General features: G+C 36.0%; 2 protein-coding genes across 2 annotated transcripts; both read left to right on the plus strand.

Moving 5' to 3' along the window:
- The first annotated feature begins 5774 nt into the window (after positions 1-5774).
- bin2b (bridging integrator 2b) lies at positions 5775-15401 on the plus strand. The gene is made up of 13 exons (XM_051897327.1): positions 5775-6075; positions 6191-6376; positions 6905-6985; positions 7838-7892; positions 8888-8982; positions 9069-9164; positions 9527-9634; positions 9734-9819; positions 10644-10719; positions 11035-11117; positions 12295-12916; positions 13013-13108; positions 14670-15401. Exons 2-13 carry the CDS (start codon positions 6269-6271, stop codon positions 14781-14783), a joined length of 1620 nt encoding a protein of 539 aa, XP_051753287.1. The 5' UTR covers positions 5775-6075; positions 6191-6268; the 3' UTR covers positions 14784-15401.
- An 858-nt stretch (positions 15402-16259) lies between these two features.
- slc48a1b (solute carrier family 48 member 1b) lies at positions 16260-20903 on the plus strand. Its single transcript, XM_051897330.1, has 4 exons — positions 16260-16480; positions 16592-16723; positions 19435-19602; positions 19763-20903. Exons 2-4 carry the CDS (start codon positions 16594-16596, stop codon positions 19897-19899), a joined length of 435 nt encoding a protein of 144 aa, XP_051753290.1. The 5' UTR covers positions 16260-16480; positions 16592-16593; the 3' UTR covers positions 19900-20903.
- The last annotated feature ends 6 nt before the right edge of the window (positions 20904-20909 follow it).

Genomic DNA, 20909 nt, shown 5'->3' on the forward strand with positions numbered 1-20909 from the left:
GGGGCTGTGTAGCCGCAGACCAATCAGAGTGCCTTTGATGACTTCAGTCAAAAGCGCCTTCAATGGGCAATCGAACATCGGAACTGGACCTTGGAGCAGTGGAAGAAGGTCGCCTGGTCCAATAAATCACATTTTTCTTTTACATCACGGGAATGGCTGTGTACATGTGTGCCTGGGGAAGTGATGGCACCAGGATGCTCTGTGGGATGATGACAAGCCAGCGGAGGTGATGCTCTGGGCAATGTTCTGGGTCCAGCCATTCATGTGGATGTAAATTTGACACGTGCCACCTACCTAAACGTTGCAGACCAAGTACACTCCTTCATGACAATGGTGTTCCCTGGTGGAAGTGACCTCTTTCAGCAGGATAATGCACCCTGCCACACTGCACCTATTGTTCAGGAATGGTTTGAGGAACATGATGAAGAGTTCAAGGTGTTGCACTGGCCTCAAAATTCCCCAGATCTCAATCCAGTTGACCATCTGTGGGATCAACAAGTTATATCCATGGAGGCTCAGTCGCAACCTACAGGACATGAAGAATCTGCTGCTAACATCTTGGTGTCAGATACCACAGGACATCTTCAGGGGTCTTGTAGAGTCCATGCCTTGGTGGGTCGGCGCTGCTTTGGCAGCACAAGGAGGACCAACAGCATATTAGGCAGGTGGTCATAGTGTTTTGGCTAATCGGTATATGTGCTTGTTTAAGCCCTGACATAACTTTTAGTCCTGACAGACAAAACATAAATCCTAATGTAATCCTTTAATCTACAGTCATGGTGATGTGACCAGACTTCAGTTCGATTACCACGGTCCGGCTACTAAATACTTGTTTGATTTTTGTCGCATGATACCACAAACAGCTACATTATACTAATCAGTTCAGACAAGATAAATCCTCTCTTAAAACAAAGCGATCACCCTCCATAGACTGCTGTTATCCATTGTATTAGGCAGTCATGCGTGAGAGGACATTTTGTTCCCGTACACCAACACCCAAACACCTGCCTGTGTTTATAGACTGACAATATCAGTTCTGCCTATTTTGGGCCTAACACTGTCAATTCCCACAATTAAAACCATTACCATGGTCTTGAAAAATGCTAAATATACTGGCTGCAGCAAAGGAGGAAAACGTCTAATTGCTGCATATTTAAGCTTGGAATAATGACAGACATTAAGAGTCTTGAAGAGCATAAGCAGACATGGGGGATGGGAATGTGCAGTCTATGGTCATGGTATGTACTGGGGGAGGGTCTTCTGTTTGTGTGTTAGTAGGATAGAATTGTGTGATGGACGAGTCTTTGTACCCACTGACCCCGAGGATGGAGGAAAAACAGCTTTATAAGGTCATTACATAATCGCATTTGTGTCAGAGTGATGCTTTGTTGGTTGTGTCTCAACTAAACACCTTTTAAATGTTTTATATATACATGTAATAAATGTGACCATGCCTATTTTCTCATTTATACTGAATGTCTATATGAATGTCATATTAAATAGAAGTGTTGTATGGCACATTAATTTTCAAAAGAATGATATTTATTTTCTTTTACCATCTTTAATATATTTAATTGATTTCAATAATGGTATAGTTGTGGTGGTAGTGTCCATAATGCACTAATCTGTACTTATAATCATGTTATTTTGCTTGTATTGTGCTTCATTGATTAAGTTTGGAATAATGATTTTTAATAAGCCTCTGCATTTATTTGATCATAATAAAATACAGTAATACTGTGAAATATTACAATTCAAAAGAACTGTTTTCTATTTTAAAATGTGATTTATTCTTGTGATGGCAAAGCTACATTTTCAGTTGCATTCAGTGTTACATGATCTTTCAGAAATCATTCTAATATGCTGATTTGCTGCTCAGTTATTATCAATTATTAATGATGGTTCTTATTATCAATGTTGAAAAGAGTTTTTGAAAGAACTTTTATTTGAAATAGAAATCTTTTGTAACATTATCAAATTTACTGTGTTTTTACTAGGGTGCAACGGTTCAGATTACTCACGGTTCGGTTTGTATCACGGTTTGAGGGTCACGGTTTCGGTACGGTTCGGTATGTGCTATGTTCCCTAAAAAATAGGACAATTGTCAAATAAAAATAAAGACAAATAATCTAACTACAAGAAACACCACAAATAAATACATGAGAGCTAAGATACAAATAAAATAAACAATGCTTTACACGTTTTTAGGTATCTAACAATAGTTTTCAGGTAGCCTACAGAAATTGAATTATGTAATCAAATATAAAATAACACTGCACATAAACTTCTTTGAATAAATTCAATAAAGATTAAACATAATTGAAGTTACAAAACCTATTCAGTCAAGATTAGTGAGTGATTTCTTCAATTTATATCGTTTGATTAACACTAAAAACACAGAGAGCAAGAATATTACACTGCTGTCCCTTTAAGTCATAATTCAAAGATCCAGTACATATTCTGTTACACATGTTGCCTGTCTCGTTTTTCTCTTAAGACATAATTACTATGTTTGTTAGAATACTCGCTAAGATGGGCATGTTGACATAATTTTGTGTGAATTTGTCCGTTCAGGTGCAAGACTTTGAAAGAGAATTTGCTCGAGAGTATTTGCGCGCGGCTCTCCGTGTATGCGCTTCAGATAAGTACACACGCACACAAATCTCCTCACAGCGCGCTCGCGTTTTCTTCTGCGTCTTACGGATGAATGTTTAAATTGGCAAGGTTTAAATGAGTTCAATTTAAACACAGATAGCGAGATGTTCATGTCTCACCTGCGCTCGCGCACTATCAACACCCGGGTGATGACGGCGTAAATGACTGGTCATAGAGCTTTCGGCAGGTCACTAAACATTTGTTTACAGTGACTGTTTTGTCTATGTTCTTTTGATCATCGCTGTTGTAACGTATTGGGAAACCAGAATGCGTGGCCTATCCATCGACTGAAACATACATTAGCCGAATCCGCCTGTCTGTTTTACACGTTGTTGTTTTCAACAAACCATATAGATGCGTCATCAGGTTTCGCGATGAACCGCGGTGCAACATTTTTAAATGTTTTTTAAAAGAAGTCTCTTGTGCTCACCAGCTGCATTTATTTGATGAACGATACAGTAAAAACTAGGGGTGCAACGGTTCTCGGTAAAAAATCGAACCGTGGGTGGAGAACCGAACGGTTCGATTTTTTACCGAGAACCGTTGCACCCCTAGTTTTTACTGTATCGTTCATCAAATAAATGCAGCTGGTGAGCACAAGAGACTTCTTTTAAAAAACATTTAAAAATCTTAATTATTCGGTAGTGTAAATGGCTCATGTCCATCTGCAAATGACCGTTAAGTGACTAAACAGAGGTGCAGAATATTCAGAACAGACTTTCAGCCTACTTTTGTCTCATGTAATATATTGATAATGCCTGTTTGTTTGTTTGTTTGTTAGTCATGAAACCATCAAACTTCCTAATATACTAGTCTATATTTTTGACAGAATACAATTTGTTGAATAATTTAGTGATATCTATGATATGTACATCTATAATTAGGTTTAATGAACTCATTTACAAGTTTTTGAGGTTACAAAATATAACAAACTTAAAACACATACCAAGACATCACAACAATTTTGAATGTTTAAACTGAGACTTGAGATGATATGATATGATATGATATGATAGAATAGAATAGATATATGTGCAGGCACATCATGTTCACAAGTCATTTCATGGAATAGGAGTTTTGTTAATAGTTTTGATTTATTTAGTATTTCTGAGCTTGCAGTAGAATGCGGCATCATGAATGATGCTTCCCTGGATTTAGGTCACTCTAAATGGAGCATAAGTGCGTCAGAGTCAGTAAAAAGCTTACGTCATTAACACTGGGATGAGTGACTTCCGAAGTGTAACCATCTGAATTATTATGGGTTGTTGAGTTTTGATTGACATGCAATCAGAGAACAAGATTCTTGTTTAGAATTATATAACTATTATTTGATTGAAAGCTGCTTACATGTCAGCAAAAGCAACAATCAAAATAGATATGCAACACATTTCAATTAAAAGTGACACTTTATAAATGGGACTCTTGTCAGGCTACTTACTAATTTAAGATGTCTAAATAACAACTAAAACTATTCTCAAGTTAGAAGGGGTTTGATTGAAAACAAACTCTGATTTAAAGCTTTAGGCAGTGAATGATTTATGGTTGGCATTTATGAGAGCTTGAGCGTTAAGGAAACATAAAAGGGTGGTAAAAGCAGCTGTGCCAAGTGAAATATCTGATACACTGTGCTGACTCATCATTTCCTGTCTCACATATTTACAAAAAGAGACGTATCATCTAATTTGCAAATGGAAACTGTTGATGATGTAATGGACACTATACTGTTGAATGTTAAATACAACCAAACATGCAGCCAAGCGAATCGTTAAAAAGAGCGCACAAGAGAGTAAAAATGTTTTTACAGTAGGCTAAATGTTTGGTTTTTCAATTAAATGATTGGTAGATCATGTAAATAAAAAAAATCACATTGCTTTTACAGTAAATAAACATACAATTAAATTAAAGATGATCTTCACTGCCTCCTTGTGGTGATGTTGGAGCAGTACTTTGAGCTGTTTTTGTTTAAATTGGTCAGGTAGTCTTTTTAGTGAAGGGGAACTTGTTTTGGTTAAGATTTTGAGGACGTACATTAAAAAAATAGTGATGTGCACATTTATAATAAATACGGCATATTCCATAAAAATGAAGAATTATTCATTTTGATGCCATGGTCACTTTAAGAACCCTAAGCAAATGTAGAGTGTTTCAGAGCTGCTTTGTCATATTGAATTTAAGATAGCCTATAAGCCCTGAGCAGTTTAAATAAAGGGCAGGGAGATGACTATGCTAAAGGCTTATATAATGCTGCTTATGTAATTCAGACACAAGCAGAACTCAACAGACTCTATTAATAGCTGCTGCCAAATAAATAAATATTGATATGATTCAATTGGGATCTATGTTTAATATTCATTTGTTTGAGTTGTTTTTATCTGCATGGCTATTATATTTTAACTGATTGATATAAAAAAATAACAATAAAATTCAAAGCATTGTATAGCATAATGGAAGGAATGCATAATGGAAGGAACGAGAATACAGTATACTGTGACACCAAATGATTTACAATGCAAATGCATGTTTTCCACACCTTTGGCATAACACCACAAATGTTGTCTGCGGGTATCGTGTTCCAGCTGAGTTAAACAGAGAACAATACAGTTCTTTGTTTTGCCTGCAAATAAAAGCTGATATTATATCTACTTCTTGTAGAACAGATAAGTGGATCTCATCTCAGCTTTCGCTTGTTTCGTGCATACGGATTGAGTGGTAATGATTTACAATAGTAGATTAATAAGGAGAGTTACTGTTTGATTTTTCACGTAGCCTACAACAAAAGAAAAGGACTTGAAAGAAAAAAATATTAATAAAAACCTAATATATGCTACTGTCACCTATTATTAGGCTATACTCTTAAAGATATATAGTAGATTCTACACCAATTTTGAATGTTAGACCGAAAAAACAAACATTCGAAATTGCATACTACCGTACTACTACTATTAAAGTAGTATGAGTAGCATTCTAGTACGAAATTTCGAATTTGCACAAGTCCCGCCTTAAACTAACGGCATTTTCAGAGAGCTGTCCACGCGCGGGCAGCGGACTTTTTTTTTTTTTTTTTTTTTTTTTTTTACAGATTCTATTACTGAGACTATTTTAGTGACAGTCTGGTTGTTTTCAAAAAGTACCCACGTCAACTCATGATTAGTTTTTTAATCTTACAGTTTTGAGCGAGTGTTTTAGATCAACTCTCAAGTGCAAAGCGTATCATTACAGCGCTAGAGGTTTTTAGATTGACATGAAAATATTAAAATATAGCCGCCACTTCTGTTAGAGTTAAACCCACAGGAAACACTGATGACTAGTTAACTTCTCGATGGTGCAGTCGCACGTCGATGACAATATACCAAACGCGTTTGGACACGACAGTGGAATGTTGCTCAGTTGGTTTTAGTGTGACGCCGTGACGTGGGTCCCGTAAGTTTGAGTCTTTAAAACTAATACGCAAGTCTACCTAATTCACTTTATTCAAGTGGAAACTAACACTGCCACGCTTTGCTTTCACACCCCTCTCTCTGCTCACTCCGCCCAGGAACCGTCAGTTTATAGAAGGAAGCGCTGAGACATCAGAGAGAAGGATAGCGTTTGTACCAGCTGATAAGAAGTGAAGATGGCAGAGGGAAAACAACAAGGTGCCAACATTGGGGGCAACATTGGCGCGGGAGCTGGCATCCTGGCCAAACGCTTTCAAAAATCAATGAACCGAGCACAAGAGAAGGTAGGTGGGGTTTTGAGTTCAGGACCTTGGCTCTTTTAGGTCATGCTGCTCTGGATGTGAATTTTGTGTGTGACTATCCAGCATATTTGCTTCAACATATTTAAAAGTCCTAAAGAAAAATTATACAAATGTACACAGGATATGTAAATATTTTAAGTTGTAGAGCTGTTTTTTTTTAATGCACATTTTTGAACACAAAGACTGCCACTTCCTGCCCTCAATCACTTCCTCCCTAAGCTCACCTCATCTTCTAGTTTTTACTCTTTTGTAAATGCACACTTCAGTAGCATTTCTTAACTTAAAAACACTTTATGGTTTTCATTTTGGAAATTTAGTGTTCGCCAGATAGTTCCCCTTGAGCATTTCTGATCTTTCCTCATCACAAGGAACAATTGCTGCAATTGATATTTTGAGAATAAAGGTGGAACTGCCTGGCGAGTCGTATTTCTGTGGCCATACAGTCACAGCTCTTGATGTTCTTCTGCCTGACATCATGTCTGACTGCAGTTGTGATCAACTTGGTTGTAGGTCCTGCAGAAGCTGGGCAAAACCATGGAAACCAAAGATGAGCAGTTTGAGGAGTGCTCTGCCAACTTGAACAAACAGCAGGTATGTCTGTGAGAGAAAGACAAACATGCACACAAAAGATTTTGTAACCTCAAACAGTTGTCAGTCTGCATTAAATGGGGTCATTGCTCAACATTAGAACAGTGTTATTTAAAGGAAATAGCCTGGGTGAATTGTGTTTGACAGAATGATTATTGAAAGTAGCACAGGAAACTCCACCTTTAGAAAATGTCAATAAGTGACTGCAGCGCTCTCTCTCTTTCTGTACAATATCAATGGTTGACCTTTTCTGGCCTATTTTGGTCCCATTTATTTCCTCAACCAACCCAAGTACCCCCTATAAAATGCCATACCTGATTGGTAACGCTTTTCATTAATAACTCTAACAAACTTTATTATAGTAGACTAGTGTTGACATAGTTTCTCACTTAGGAACTTAACATCCTATTCCATGTCCTGCATGCTTTGCAGCACTGAGAATATATTATATTTGTTTAATAATCATAGATGGTTTACACTCTATAGATGCAACCAAGTCAAGAGGCTACTTCTTTCATCTATAAATAAAAAATATGTACATTTATATATTACATACATGTACATATATTTAATATTTTTAAAGATTTTATCTTTTATATCAATCCACTTCCCACCTACAGTAGCTTCACTGACCCCAATAGAAAATCCACGGAACTAATTTCCTTACCACCTACACATTTTCTATTTTTGTTCAGAAAAGGTTTCATTTCCCATAAGATGCTTATTAAAGGTCTTTAAATACACATTTCAAAATGCCCTTGCCTTGACTATAAAAGTACCCAAACATTTCTTAAATGAGACTTAATAAACCTTTTGCCTTTAGACAACATGTGATTGTTCCTTTTCTTTTTCCAGACAGATGGCGTCAGACTCTATAAGGATGTTAAAGCGTACTACAATGCGGTTAAAGGTACTGTCTCAATACAGCCATTTGTTGTATTGAAATTTACTGACTGAGTCTTTTTAATTAGTTTAAGAATTAATTGTTGTACTGTCTCCTCTACGGGACTTCTTATTTCATAATATTTGTTTTAAATGATTCAGATTTTTGATTCGGAGCAAGGCACAATTACTTGCTAATTGTGCTCCGATAGTCTGTTGGGTGAGTGTGAAAGTGAGATGAGATGGTCTTGGTTGTGTTTCTCTGATTCAGCATTTGGGGAAGTGAATGTCTGTTAATAATGGAACTGAAAATGCTTATTGTGTAAATGTCTACAAGAATAGGTGACTTTCCCAGTTGAATTGTGGCCGTACTGCCCAGATGCATTTTTGCAGAGCTTTATGAAAATATGAAAGGGTGATTGAGTTTGAGGAAGATGCAAGATGTTCGTGGTCTCGATGTGAAAACCATATGCACAATTTTTATAGAAACCAAAGTCACCACATGTGTTTTTAGCCCCATTTCACAGGTGTTCTAAAATAAAGCAATAAGCCCCAAGAAGCTGTGGTTTACAGTGAATTTATAACAGCTAAGAGGCGCTGTTAGGCACGACGCAGAGTGGCCCTTGATTCTGATTGGTTGAGCCGCATTCAAAGCTGTTGTAAAATTGCTTTAATTAGTATCTGTGCTAAATCTCAAAATGTGGCAGTTTAGAAGTAACTATTAGAGAAGTAAATTCATTATTCATTTATAATATACCATGGAATAAGCTGGTATTGAATAGGCTATAATTATTAATCACACTATCGTCCAGCACTGTATGTTTTTCAGTGCTTGATGACTACGATGAAATTCTTCAGAATACTCATTGGTTGATTTTATAATTTCTTTTTAATACAGTTACACCTTTGTTACTTGCAGTGACATGTTGGGGATAGATATAGAATTTTAGTACTACTGCCAAATTGTTTAACAGTTTTGAAAGAAGTCCTCACATGATGTTTTGTACACTCCCTGTTTCTCAGTGATGCATGAATCATCCAAGCGCCTGTCTCAGACTCTTAAAGATATCTATGAACCAGACTGGCATGGTGTTGAAGATCTGACTGTCATTATTGAGGTAGATTAGGCCTTTTTTTTGTGGCATTTAATAGTTAAGATCTCTACCTTTCTTTCCTTCATCATCTCTCTGGCTTGATATTACAGAGTGAGGATCTCCTGTGGAATGACTATGAGGAGAAGCTGAGTGATCAAGTCGTTCGAACAATGGAGAATTACACCGGACAGTTTCAAGATGTCAAAGTGTGTATAACTGCCAAATTTCAAACCTGAACATACATACATTATGTGGTCACTATCTATAGCCTAGGTCTGTTGAAAGGTTGTCAGGCTTGGTGTTACAGTAGCATTAACAATTTGGCTGTTAGCTAACGTTTTCTTAGACTTTTTTGTTATTGTTTAACAAAACAAAGATTCCTTGAGGGAGCTATAACTTTGTAACAGTTTTAGTTTATAGCGATAGTATCAGATGCTAATACCATGGTACCTTGATACATACCATAGCATTGAGTGCTTACCAAATTCTCATAGTATTTACATGGTACTTCAAAATAAATTTTCAAGTTTACTGTTGCTTTAAATAGTTTAATACTGTGATCTTGCAGGAAAGAGTGGCTAAACGAGGAAGGAAGCTGGTTGATTATGATTCAGCTCGTCATCATCTGGAGGCGCTACAGAGCACCAAAAAGAGAGATGAGGCCAAAATATCCAAGGTCAGCTAACATTTGATCATTGAAATATCCCATTTTAGAAATGGTTTGTATTGCTAGTTTATAGTTGTAGCTTATCTAATTGTACTGAACTCCTCTCAGGCCGAGGAGGAGTTCAATAAAGCCCAGGAGGTGTTTGAAGACATTAACAAGGAGTTAAGAGAGGAGCTGCCTGTCCTCTATCAAAGGTTGGTACAGCTTTATTAACAAAAATTAAACTTAGGGTGTATTCACACTTGACATATTTGGTTCGATTAAATCGAACCCTGGTGCGATTGCTCTGTTAATGTGGTTCATTTGAATAAGTGTGAATGAATGCTACCATACGAATGCTGATGCGCAACAAACAAGCGAACCGAGACTGCTGAAAAGATAGGTCTCTGTCAGCTTCCAAAGAACTGATGCGGTTCTACTGAAATATGAATGCAACACGGAACAAAGACATGTAAACAAACCAAAACAGGACATGATGTCAAAAGTTACGACCCTAAAAAGGACAGAATGCTCAAGCATACCTGTTTTTTCTCATCATAGTCGTGATGTTGTCTCACAGACTTGTGACGGAGGGATTCCTGCCGCTGTTTTGACTCCTTTACACATTTTAAGCTCTTCACGAGTTATCAGTTCCATCATATACCATCATATGTACACACATACAGTGAGTGCATTTAGCCCAGCACACAGCATTGTTTTGGATGTACGACAAGTTCCGTCACAAAGTATACATCATAAAAGCCTTTTTTTTTTTTTTTTTTTTTTTTTCGTATCTTTAGGTTCGGTGTTAAAAATGACAGTGTGAACGCTAAGCGAACCAGGATTAAATGTACTGTTTTCTTTTTTGGTCCAGACCAAAAGAACCAAGAGAATCAAACTACAAGTGTGAACACCCTTAAGAGAGATAAATTCATTCAGCCAATTCCTTCCTGTCACCAAGGTCTCTAATAAAGAAAGTACTGTGGTAGTACTAATTATAACGTAACTTAATTTGGCTACACTGTTTTCCTGTTTTCAGCCGTATAAGCTGCTATGTCACCATGTTTCAGAACATCTCAAACCTTCGGGATGTCTTCTACAAGGAAATGAGTGTGGTAAGAATGCAAAAATTTGTGTTTTATTTTACTTTGATGCTCCTTCTCTTAATTTGAAAATCTTTTAAGCACAACAGCAAACATTAAGCCCAGAGTACTTCTGGGATGGACATTAGCATACATAGTGTGCTGCTCTTCTTTCTGTCATTGAACTGACTGCGTTTTATTAATTACATTTACTTATTTACTTTAAAAATACGCCTTATTTTGACTCGCAACATTTTCTTTTCAGTAACATTCTTTAGTGCAATTTTAATTCTTAATTAAAAAGTTAAAGAGGTCAATGTTGCTGAATGACAGAATTTCATGTTTCAGTTAAATCACAATATTTATAATATGATGAAGAAGCTTGAGGATCAGCACTCCACCAAACCCTTCATCGTCAAAGGCCTTAACAGGTAATATCTTTATTTCGAAACAATTCATTTCTATGAAGATCTACAATGGCCCCAAAGACCATTTAGACTATTGATCCATACTTAAAATGCATTAATATAATTGCATACAATAAGAAAATGTTTTCAAGAAGGATAACACAAGCACTTTTCCAGTAAAACCTTTCACAACACTTTGTGGTTGCCAACTTAATGGAACATGATGAACATCTTACACGTGTGTTTACTCCGCTAGGACACCTGTGCGAATTTGAGGGAAAAGTAAAAATTAATAATAATAATAATAATCAAGGACACCTTAAATTAAAGTGACAGTTAAGACATTTATATTGTTACAAAATGTTTTAAATTAATGCTGTGCTTTTGATCTTTAAACTCATCAAAGAATCATGATAAAAAAGTGAAACATTTTCCACAAAAATATTAAACTGTTTTTATCATTGATAATAATAAATATTTCTTGAGCACCAAATCAGTATAATAGATTGAAAGTTCAGCTTTGCCATCACAGAAATTAATAATAAAAATGGAAAACGGTTATTTTTGAATTGTAATAATTATTTTTTACTATTTTTTTTTTTTTAACAAATAAATGCAGCCTTGGTGAGCATAAGAGACTCTTTTTTTTTTTGCTGACCCAAAACTTTTGAACGCTAGTGTACTTCATACATCCTCAAAAATTACATCTTCACATGTTGGTTAGATGACATTGGAAAAGTTGCAAATAAAAGTGAAAGTTAATTTTGGGTAATGATCGTTAATCATGTGTTTATGTGTTTGTGGTCATTATATAATACATGTCTTTAATAGCAGGAAATCGGTGTACCAATTAAGAGAAAAAAGTAGGAATTGTTAGATAAAAGATCGCAATTACCTTTTTTAATTGAGAGTTTGTATCTCTCAATTCTGAGGAAAAAATTACAGAATTGCAAGTTATAAACTCAGAATTGTGAGAAATAAAGTTAACATTGCCAGATACAAACTGGGAATTGCGAGAAATGTATATCTTGAGTTTATAACTCACCCTTTTTAACTGTTTATTTTTTGTCAAAATTGTAAGAAAGTCACAACTTCCTTTTTTATTTTTTATTCTGTGGTGGAAGCTTCCATAGAAATCGAAAACATTTTGTGGTCTGTATTGTCTTTTTATGTGCCTTGTTTTTCTTCCTCTTGTGACTAGTTCTAAATCTAAGAAGAGAAAGTCTGTCACAATCTCTGCACCAATCCCCTGTAACACCGCCTTCCCTTCTGATCATCCTGCCATGAGCAAGCTCAGCATGCCCAGCATGCCTGACACCCTCACGGACACACGCTCACACACTTCCTCAAAGAGCACAGGAAGCACAGCATCTGAAATATCGGACTCAGAGTCGAACTCTTTTGACAGTGAACCAAACACACCCAAACGGCAGTCTTTGTGTTCGGAGGGGGAAGGGGTTCGATCTGTGGGAGCCACTGAATACATATCAGAAAGTACCACTGATGAGTCTGTGCAAGCAAATGGCCAGGAACATCAAGGTTCAGTGTCCACTGAGCACAGTGAAGTGGAGGAAAGTAAATCAGAAGCATCATCAGAAGACACCCATCATGCATCTACAGATGGAGACAATGAGGTTAAGCCCTTATCGGGCGACAAAGACAAAACTGCACCTGTCCCCATTCCTCGAAAATCCAGCATCTCCAAGAAAAATGAAGGAGAGACGGATCAAAATACAGTGGGAACCAATAAAATAGAGAAAGCAAAGGAAGACATTATAGCCCAAAAGGCCGAGTATGAAAATCCTCCTGGCTTCCTCTATAAGGTACAGTGTCTTTGGAAGTGTTCAAACAAGCAAAGTCATTGATTTGTATTTGTGTGGGTAATCATTGTTTATTTGTTTTTTGTTTTTTTTTCCTAGGCTGTTGCTCTGGAGAATCAGGACTCAGATGAAGGTGTGCTTCTGCTGTTTGAACAGGGAGATGTGATCCTTATATATGTCGATGAAGAAGAAAAGGTGAGGTGCATGTATATTTGTTGTATGGCATAGCAGTTTTTACTTAAGGAGTTTCTTGCATCTGGGAACAGGGTTTGAAATAGGAAGGTTGTTGGTTCCATCACCATTGAAGGGTTAGTTCACCCAAAAATTTAATTTCTGTCATTAAGTACTCACCCTCATGTTGTTCCAAACCTGTAAGACCATCATTCATCTTCAGAACACAAATTAAGATATTTTTGATGAAATCCGAGAGGTTTCTGAACCACCCATAGGCAGCAATGTCATTGCAACTTTTAAGGCCCAGAAAGGTAGTAAAGACATCGTTAAAATAGTCCATGTGACTACAGTGGATCAACCTTAATGCTATGAAGCGACGAGAATACTTTTTGTGCGCAAAAACAAAACAAAAATAATGACTTTATTAAACAATTTCTTCCCCTGTCAGTCTCCTACTCTGTTCATGTTGTAAACACAGTGCAGTACTATTTTAACGATGTCTTTACTACCTTTCTGGACCTTGAAAGTTGCAATGACATTGCTGCCTATGGGTGGTTCAGAAACCTCTCGGATTTCATCAAAAATATCTTAAATTATTGTGTTTCGAAGATGAAAAAAAGTCTTACGGGTTCGGAATGACATGAAGGTGAGTACTTAATGACAGACATTTCATTTTTTGGTGAACTAACCCTTTAAGGAAACTGTTGTGTCCTTAAGTATATTGGGGTCAGTAAGATTTTTTTTGTTTGTTTTTTATTCAGCAAGGATGGATTATATTGAACAAAAGTAAAGACCTTTATAATATTTCAGACATTTTTTTTTCCAATAAATGCTGTTATTTTGAACTTTTTATTCATCAGAGAATCCTGAAAAAATGCATCAGTTTCCACAAAAATATTAAGCAGCACAGCTGTTTTCAACATTGATAATAATAAGAAATGTTTCTTGAGCAGCATATTAGAATGGATTCTGAAGAATCATGTGACACTGAAGACTGCTAAAAATTCAGATTGCCATCACAAGAATAAATTACATTTTAAAATGTAGTAAAATAGTAAACATTCTTTTAAAAGAAAATGTATTTTCAAATAAATGCAGCCTTGATAAGCACAAGAGACTTGTATTAAAAATATTAGAAAATCTTACTGACCCAAAACTTTTGAACAGTAGTTAGTGTATATTTTTTCTTTCCAAATTTCAGTCGTTATTACCTGAATAACTTGCCAGTTGCCCCCCATCATGGCTTTCAGATCTCATTCATGCTTTTGTATATTCGCATTTGCCTGTCAATAATTCTCATGTGCAAAAACCAGTGGTGTTTGGAATCTACATTAAAACTAGTGTGCCATGTCTTGAATTCACATGCTGAATTGAATTTAAGAACTGTGGCTGTGGGGAAGTTTATCAGTGAATAGCTTGAATGGACGTTCATTGCTTTCTTTGTCCTTTTTGTAAATGTGTTCTTATTATTTCTTCATTTATTATTATTATTATTAGCTTTGATAATTATTTGTTCATTCTAATGAATTAGTCTGAAATCTTATTAACATTCTTGTAATGTTGTGGAAATATTATATTGCAGCCGGAGGGCACTGTCTGGGGCGTGAGAGAGCAGGACTGGATCCAGTACAAGGATCTAACACTTCTCTCTGGCATTGTCAAAGAGACCATGATTGAACGCATCACCTCTGATTAAGATATGTCATGATGTGGGTGAACCCGACGTCCCTTAAGTGCCCGTCTGAGTGCACTTACGACTGGATGTCGTAATGTGAACTTTGTCTACCTTTCCGCTAGACATGAAATACACTTCGACTTCTTTAGTATATGGTGTCTTTACAACTTCCTGTTGCATCCGCAAGACTGCATAGTCTTTGTTTTTTGTTTTCAGATTTTCTTTGTGCCTTTCTGACTTTTATAGATTCAAATTCTGATTACTGGCTTCATGCATCATTCATGCAGTTGTATCTTCACAGTTTCATTCTTATGAACGAAGCCACATTATTTGTATCAGAAAAAAAAGTGTATTATGCAAAAATATTTCAAAACAGGAGCAATGCATATTAATACACTTTCTGGTGTTTTGTTAAACTAGCTGTGGTCTCTTCTCTATGTGTGTATTAACAGTGAAAATGTTATTGTCAATGTTGTTTCTCATAACTCAGTGTTAAAGATTGGTAGTCAAACTTTTTACAGTGTTTACAGGACCAAAAAATGTGTTTATGTGAGTATTACTTTGAAACCATTTTCTTAAATGAACAGAGAAAATCTATTGTTTTACTAAAATAAAGTTCTATATTGAATTATTACTGTATGCCCAGTGCTCAAAGTGTCATATTTTTATTTGCATAATTTATTTTGCATTACTCAATATTAACAATCATTACTGATTTTGACTTCCTGTGGTAAATAAAATATACTAGGCGACACAGGTACCAGTTTACTGGCTGTATTAGTAGGTTACTGCTTCTACTATACCAAAATGTTTTAAGTTTTGGTGACATCTAGTGGACAGTAGTGGAATTTACAGAGTTTTACACACGTTTGCGGGTAAACATTTGATACAGGGTTGGCAACTCTCACGCATTTAGCTGTCTTAGTCTCACGCTCTCAAACCACAGAACATGAACACATACAACAGAGGAATGACGCGACAAAAATATGCATTTTCATGCGTCCTTATATGTACCCATGCAGTTTATATTGTAACGTTTATATACTATATACATTTTGTAGTGGAAGTTTGTACAAAATGTAAAGAATACATGATATTTTTACATTTATTTTTAATAAATTAACCAGTAAAAATCATACTCGCTTGTAAATTACCTTAGAAGTGATATTAGCTATCTGATCAACATAGATGGCAGGGAAATTTATAGGGGGAGTTTCTAAGAAGTGCAACTAAGCGAGTAGTTTACAGGAATAAGATATTACTGATATTACCACCACTGCACGTTTCTTCCACTACAACTATGATTACTAAGTCCTAGATATTATCATTTATATTAAGAGCACCACCACTACTTACTTTTAACACTACAGCTACCGCATTTAAGAAAAACAAGCTAACAAACTTATTTTTATATATATTAGTTCGCTTATTTTGAGCAAGCCTCTCCATCTATCGGCTCCGCCTCTAAAAGAAGTGTCATTTTCATCCATACCCGTAGGAGTCGCTGTTTTCTGTTAAACGGACGCATAATTTCAGTTTTGCTCCTGTGCTGTACCTCGGTGAAGAGCAACAATAACAAACATCGCGGGTTATGGAGCTGTAAAAGACAATAGCCGTGGATTGATGGTTTGAGGCGGTCTTACTGTCGATCATAAAACCCCGGTCAATGACTTTTCTTCATTAGTGCAGTACTGCAGCTGGATCGGCGCTGTCTCCAGGTCAGAAGAGCGGATGCTCCATAACAACTATTTTTAGTAACTGGATAGTTCTTTGTTGCTTTGGTATTTTTCAATGATATTTTCCTTATTCATGTACGAATTTGACGACAGGAATGGCGATCAATAAGATCTATGTACGCGTGGGCTACTCGTGTGTTGGGATGTTGGTGGGATTTTCGGCGTTTCTAGTGTGGAACATTGCCTACAAACAGCCGTGGACAGCTGCGATGGGTGGATTATCAGGTAAATTCTTTGGCTCTGTCTCAAATGCAGGTGAGCTACCTACCTAGACAGCATTTTTGACAATCATAGACTGACTGAACACACCTGTGATGCCAAAATGTTGTCTAGGTTGGCAAATCACTAGTTTTAGGATATATTACAATTGAAAACTGTTAATTTAAATTGTAATAACGTTTCACAATATTACTTTTTTTTGCTGTGTTTATGATCAAATAAGAGACTTCTTTCAAAAAAAGAAGAGACTAATTAAAAAAATATATATTACTGACCCAAAACTTTTTACAGGTATTTCACACACATCCATTCTCAGATGACCATTCAACATGTTCAGCGAGTTGTATAGAACACGTAGAATCTGCATGACAACATTATTGTTTATATCTACATCAAATTAGTCCAGTATTTTGGTGTTTGGGACGAGAAGGGTATGACTTTTAACAAATCACCTTTACCTTAACAGATACAAGCAAAAGCTTGGAGATTTTGGCCCAGACCTGTAGTTTTCACTAAACCTTTGTTCCCCAGTGCACTTTGATCCATCACTGTGCTCTTCAAAGTCAGGGCCTTTGAGTTCGTGTTATGCAATAAAGTCACATAGTTTGGTACAGTATGTGCATTTGTACTTTGAGTACGAGTTTTACACTTTTTTTTATCAGTCTTTTTTCCACAGCAAATGATGCCATGATTTTGCAGAATTTTGGTCTGTTCAGTTACTGGATGGCTGACCAATCACATGTCCATTAACTATTTCAGCAAATTTTAGATTAAAAATTATAAAGCAGAGCATATTTCAGATATTGTAACTGGTCACCCCTTTAAATCACCTTTTAACTGTTTTGCAGTTCACTTAACCCTAGTGTGTCCTTAGAGATACTTTTGTCTTTTTAATTTTTTTTTATCATTATATCTGTGTTAATGCCAACTGCATACATTCTGGCAGAAGTGTGTATTTTTATTGGAATTGTAATATTTCACCCTCATTTTCTTTCATAAGTCTATTTTATACTATCTACTTTATAAGTAATTTTTTTGTAGGCCGGCCATTTTTGACTGGAAATACCAGTGTAAGAAGGTGAAAAAAATTACAAAAATTTTGTGGAAGAAGTTATAATACCATGGTTTGGTAAAGTCAGTAAGTTTTAGTCTAATGCGATAACATTAAACTAGCATTTTCGAGGAAAAAGAAAATCCTCTCCGGGTCAAAATGACCCGAACACATAACCAGGTTAAGTCAACAAGTAACAAGGGTTAAAGGGTTAGTGCACCCAAAAATAAAAATTCTGTCATTAATTACTCACCCTCATGTCGTTCGACACCCTTAAGACCTCTGTTCATCTTCGGAACACAAATTAAGATATTTTTGATAAAATCCAATGGCTTAGTGAGGCCTGCATTGACAGCAAGTTAATTTACACTTTCAAACTCCCAGAAAGGTACTAAAGTTATATTTAAAACAGTTCATGTGAGTACAGTGGTTCAACCTTAATGTTATGAAGCGACGAGAATACTTTTTGTGCGGCAAAAAAACAAAATAACGACTTTTTTCAACAATATCTAGTGATGGGTGATTTTAAAACACTGCTTCATGAAGCTTCGAAGCTTTACAAATCTTTTGTTTCGAATCAGTGGTTTGGAGCGCGTGTCGAACTGCCAAAGTTAAGTGAACCATTGAAATTTCGAAATACTTAGAACGTAACGAAGCCTCGTTTACTGACATCACGTGACTTTGGCGCTCTGAAACACTGATTTGAAACAAAAGATTCGTAAATCTTCGAAGCTTCTTGAAGCAGTGTTTTGAAATTGCCCATCACTAGATATTGTTGAATAAGGTTAATTTATTTTTTTTGGTGCACAAAAAGTATTCTCGTCACTTCATAACATTAAGGTTGAACCACTGTAGTCACATGAACTGTTTTAAATATGTTTTTAGTACCTTTCTGGCCGTTTGAAAGTGTAAACTATCTTGCTGTCAATGGAGGCCTCACTGAGCCATTGGATTTTATCAAAAGTATCTTAATTTGTGTTCTGAAGATGAACGAAGGTCTTACGGGTGTGGAACGATATGAGGGTGAGTAATTAATGACAGAATTTTTATTTTTGGGTGAACTAGCCCTTTAAGTTTGTGCTCCAAACCTTTTTTATGACAATATTTTTTGACAGACCTTTTTGTCCTCTAAGGACCTCAGAGTAACTTTTTTAAATTGACGCACAAGGGTTAAATGGTCATTTTTATAAGTACAAATATTTCTCTGTGTGAGGTCACAAAAATGGCATTTATAATAATATTATACAATAATTTTAGAGCATGTCACACTGCAGGACACTGCTGTCACTGCTTGACATTTCACATGAACTGACTTATTATTTATAGTATTTGGTTTTTTTGAGGGCAAGTAAAACTTTTGATTAGTAAACATCCTACCCACATAAACCGCTGTTTAAAAAATGGAAATATGGTGATGTTGGTCAGGGAGATTCTGCTTTGTTATGTAATATCACAAAATGCTTTTCTGCACATCTAACAGCACATGCAGAACCGAGAGCAAATTAGTGCTGTCTAAGGAACAGGAACGCAGCAGTTTACATGCATGTGAGAATGACAAAGCAATAATAAGTGCAGAGTCATAGATTCAGTCACACATGCAAAACCAGAATGTGATTTGAACTTCATATTGCTCATTGTGTTTAAAATGTTGTATTTCTTTCTCTAGGTGTTTTGGCATTATGGACTCTGGTCACACACATTATGTACCTTCAGGACTATTGGAGAACATGGTTAAAGGGACTGAAGTTCTTCCTAATCATAGGCGTCATTTTCTCCATGGTATCCATCGTAGCGTTCATCTCCTTCCTCAGTGTTGCCATCTCCCACAAAGAATGTGAGTAGAAGCGCATGAAAGTCATGAATGCTTGCCTTGAAATTGTATTTATAACATTTAGGTGTAAATGTTTATTCATGTCAGTCTCAGATGAAATGTTTTGAAGAGAAAGTGACATTAAACTTTCACTTTTTGTGTGTGTGTGCGTGTGTGTCTACAGCCCTCACAGATCCTGCCAGTCTGTACCTGTCGTGTGTGTGGAGCTTCATGAGTTTGAAGTGGGCGTTCATACTGGCTCTCTATTCTCATCGATATCGCAAAGAATTTGCCGACATCTCCATCCTCAGTGACTTTTAAATATACACACACTCGTGCCCACAGAGAAACAAGCATACAAACTTACAACATGCTCGGTTGTTACTATTTGATATGGACCAGGAACACTCAACATCAAAAAGGAGAGTCAGAAAGCTTTTGTGTTTTTAGTATATCAGTATACGACATTAGTGTATCGCTCTCTTTCTACTGTTGTCTGTCTAGGCAGTCTGTTGTAGATCATGTTAGACGCAAGAGTATATTGAAGGATGTTATTGTTAATTTTTAATTTTGGACTTTTTAATAGCTCCGATCAAGATCAATATTTCTGAGCCTTTTCACTTTGAGTATGTATCGTTTATAAGTATTAAGAGGAGTCTTTTGTCTTTCTCCTTGCTGCTTTTTTCTTGTTGTCCTGAATGTTTTTCTGCAGTTTCACTATGGGATATTGATAAGTGACAATTTTATTAAGCTGGTCTGTCACTAAAAGACCGATTTCTCCTGCTGCTTCATAGGTAGCTGTCTATTGGTTTTTAAAAAAGCACTTTATTGTCTATAAAATGTGGTTTAATCAGTCGCAAGCCTTGTGTGGGAATGTTGAGGCTTTATTGAAGAGGGATACGTTATTTGGAAAGGTGTTTTGTTAATGGTTTTCATTTCTTGTTTATACGTTTATGACCCCAAAGCATTAGGGAGCAACATCCAGCACTCATTTGAATTAAATGAATGAATCAATGAATGATTTTTGTAGCATTTTTTTGTACCTTAACATGTCTGTCATCTGTTATAGGGCTGAGTGTTGGTTAGTATAAATTCATTCACTCAGATAATAGTGCATGCGTTTGTCTTGGTATATTATGTTGATATTTCTTTTTATATTTACACAAAAACATTGTGTTATACTGTTAGGCAAATGCAAAAATCACATTCTAACAACATTTCGGACACTTTTGTGAACATATTCATTATATTGTATTATGAAATCAGTAACTTTATGTATGTGTGTGAGTGGGCCATTAATAAAATAACCTGTTATGGCAACCAGACATGCT

Source organism: Ctenopharyngodon idella, chromosome 6 (genome assembly GCF_019924925.1).
Source record: "Ctenopharyngodon idella isolate HZGC_01 chromosome 6, HZGC01, whole genome shotgun sequence".
In the NCBI taxonomy this organism is placed as follows: domain Eukaryota; kingdom Metazoa; phylum Chordata; class Actinopteri; order Cypriniformes; family Xenocyprididae; genus Ctenopharyngodon; species Ctenopharyngodon idella.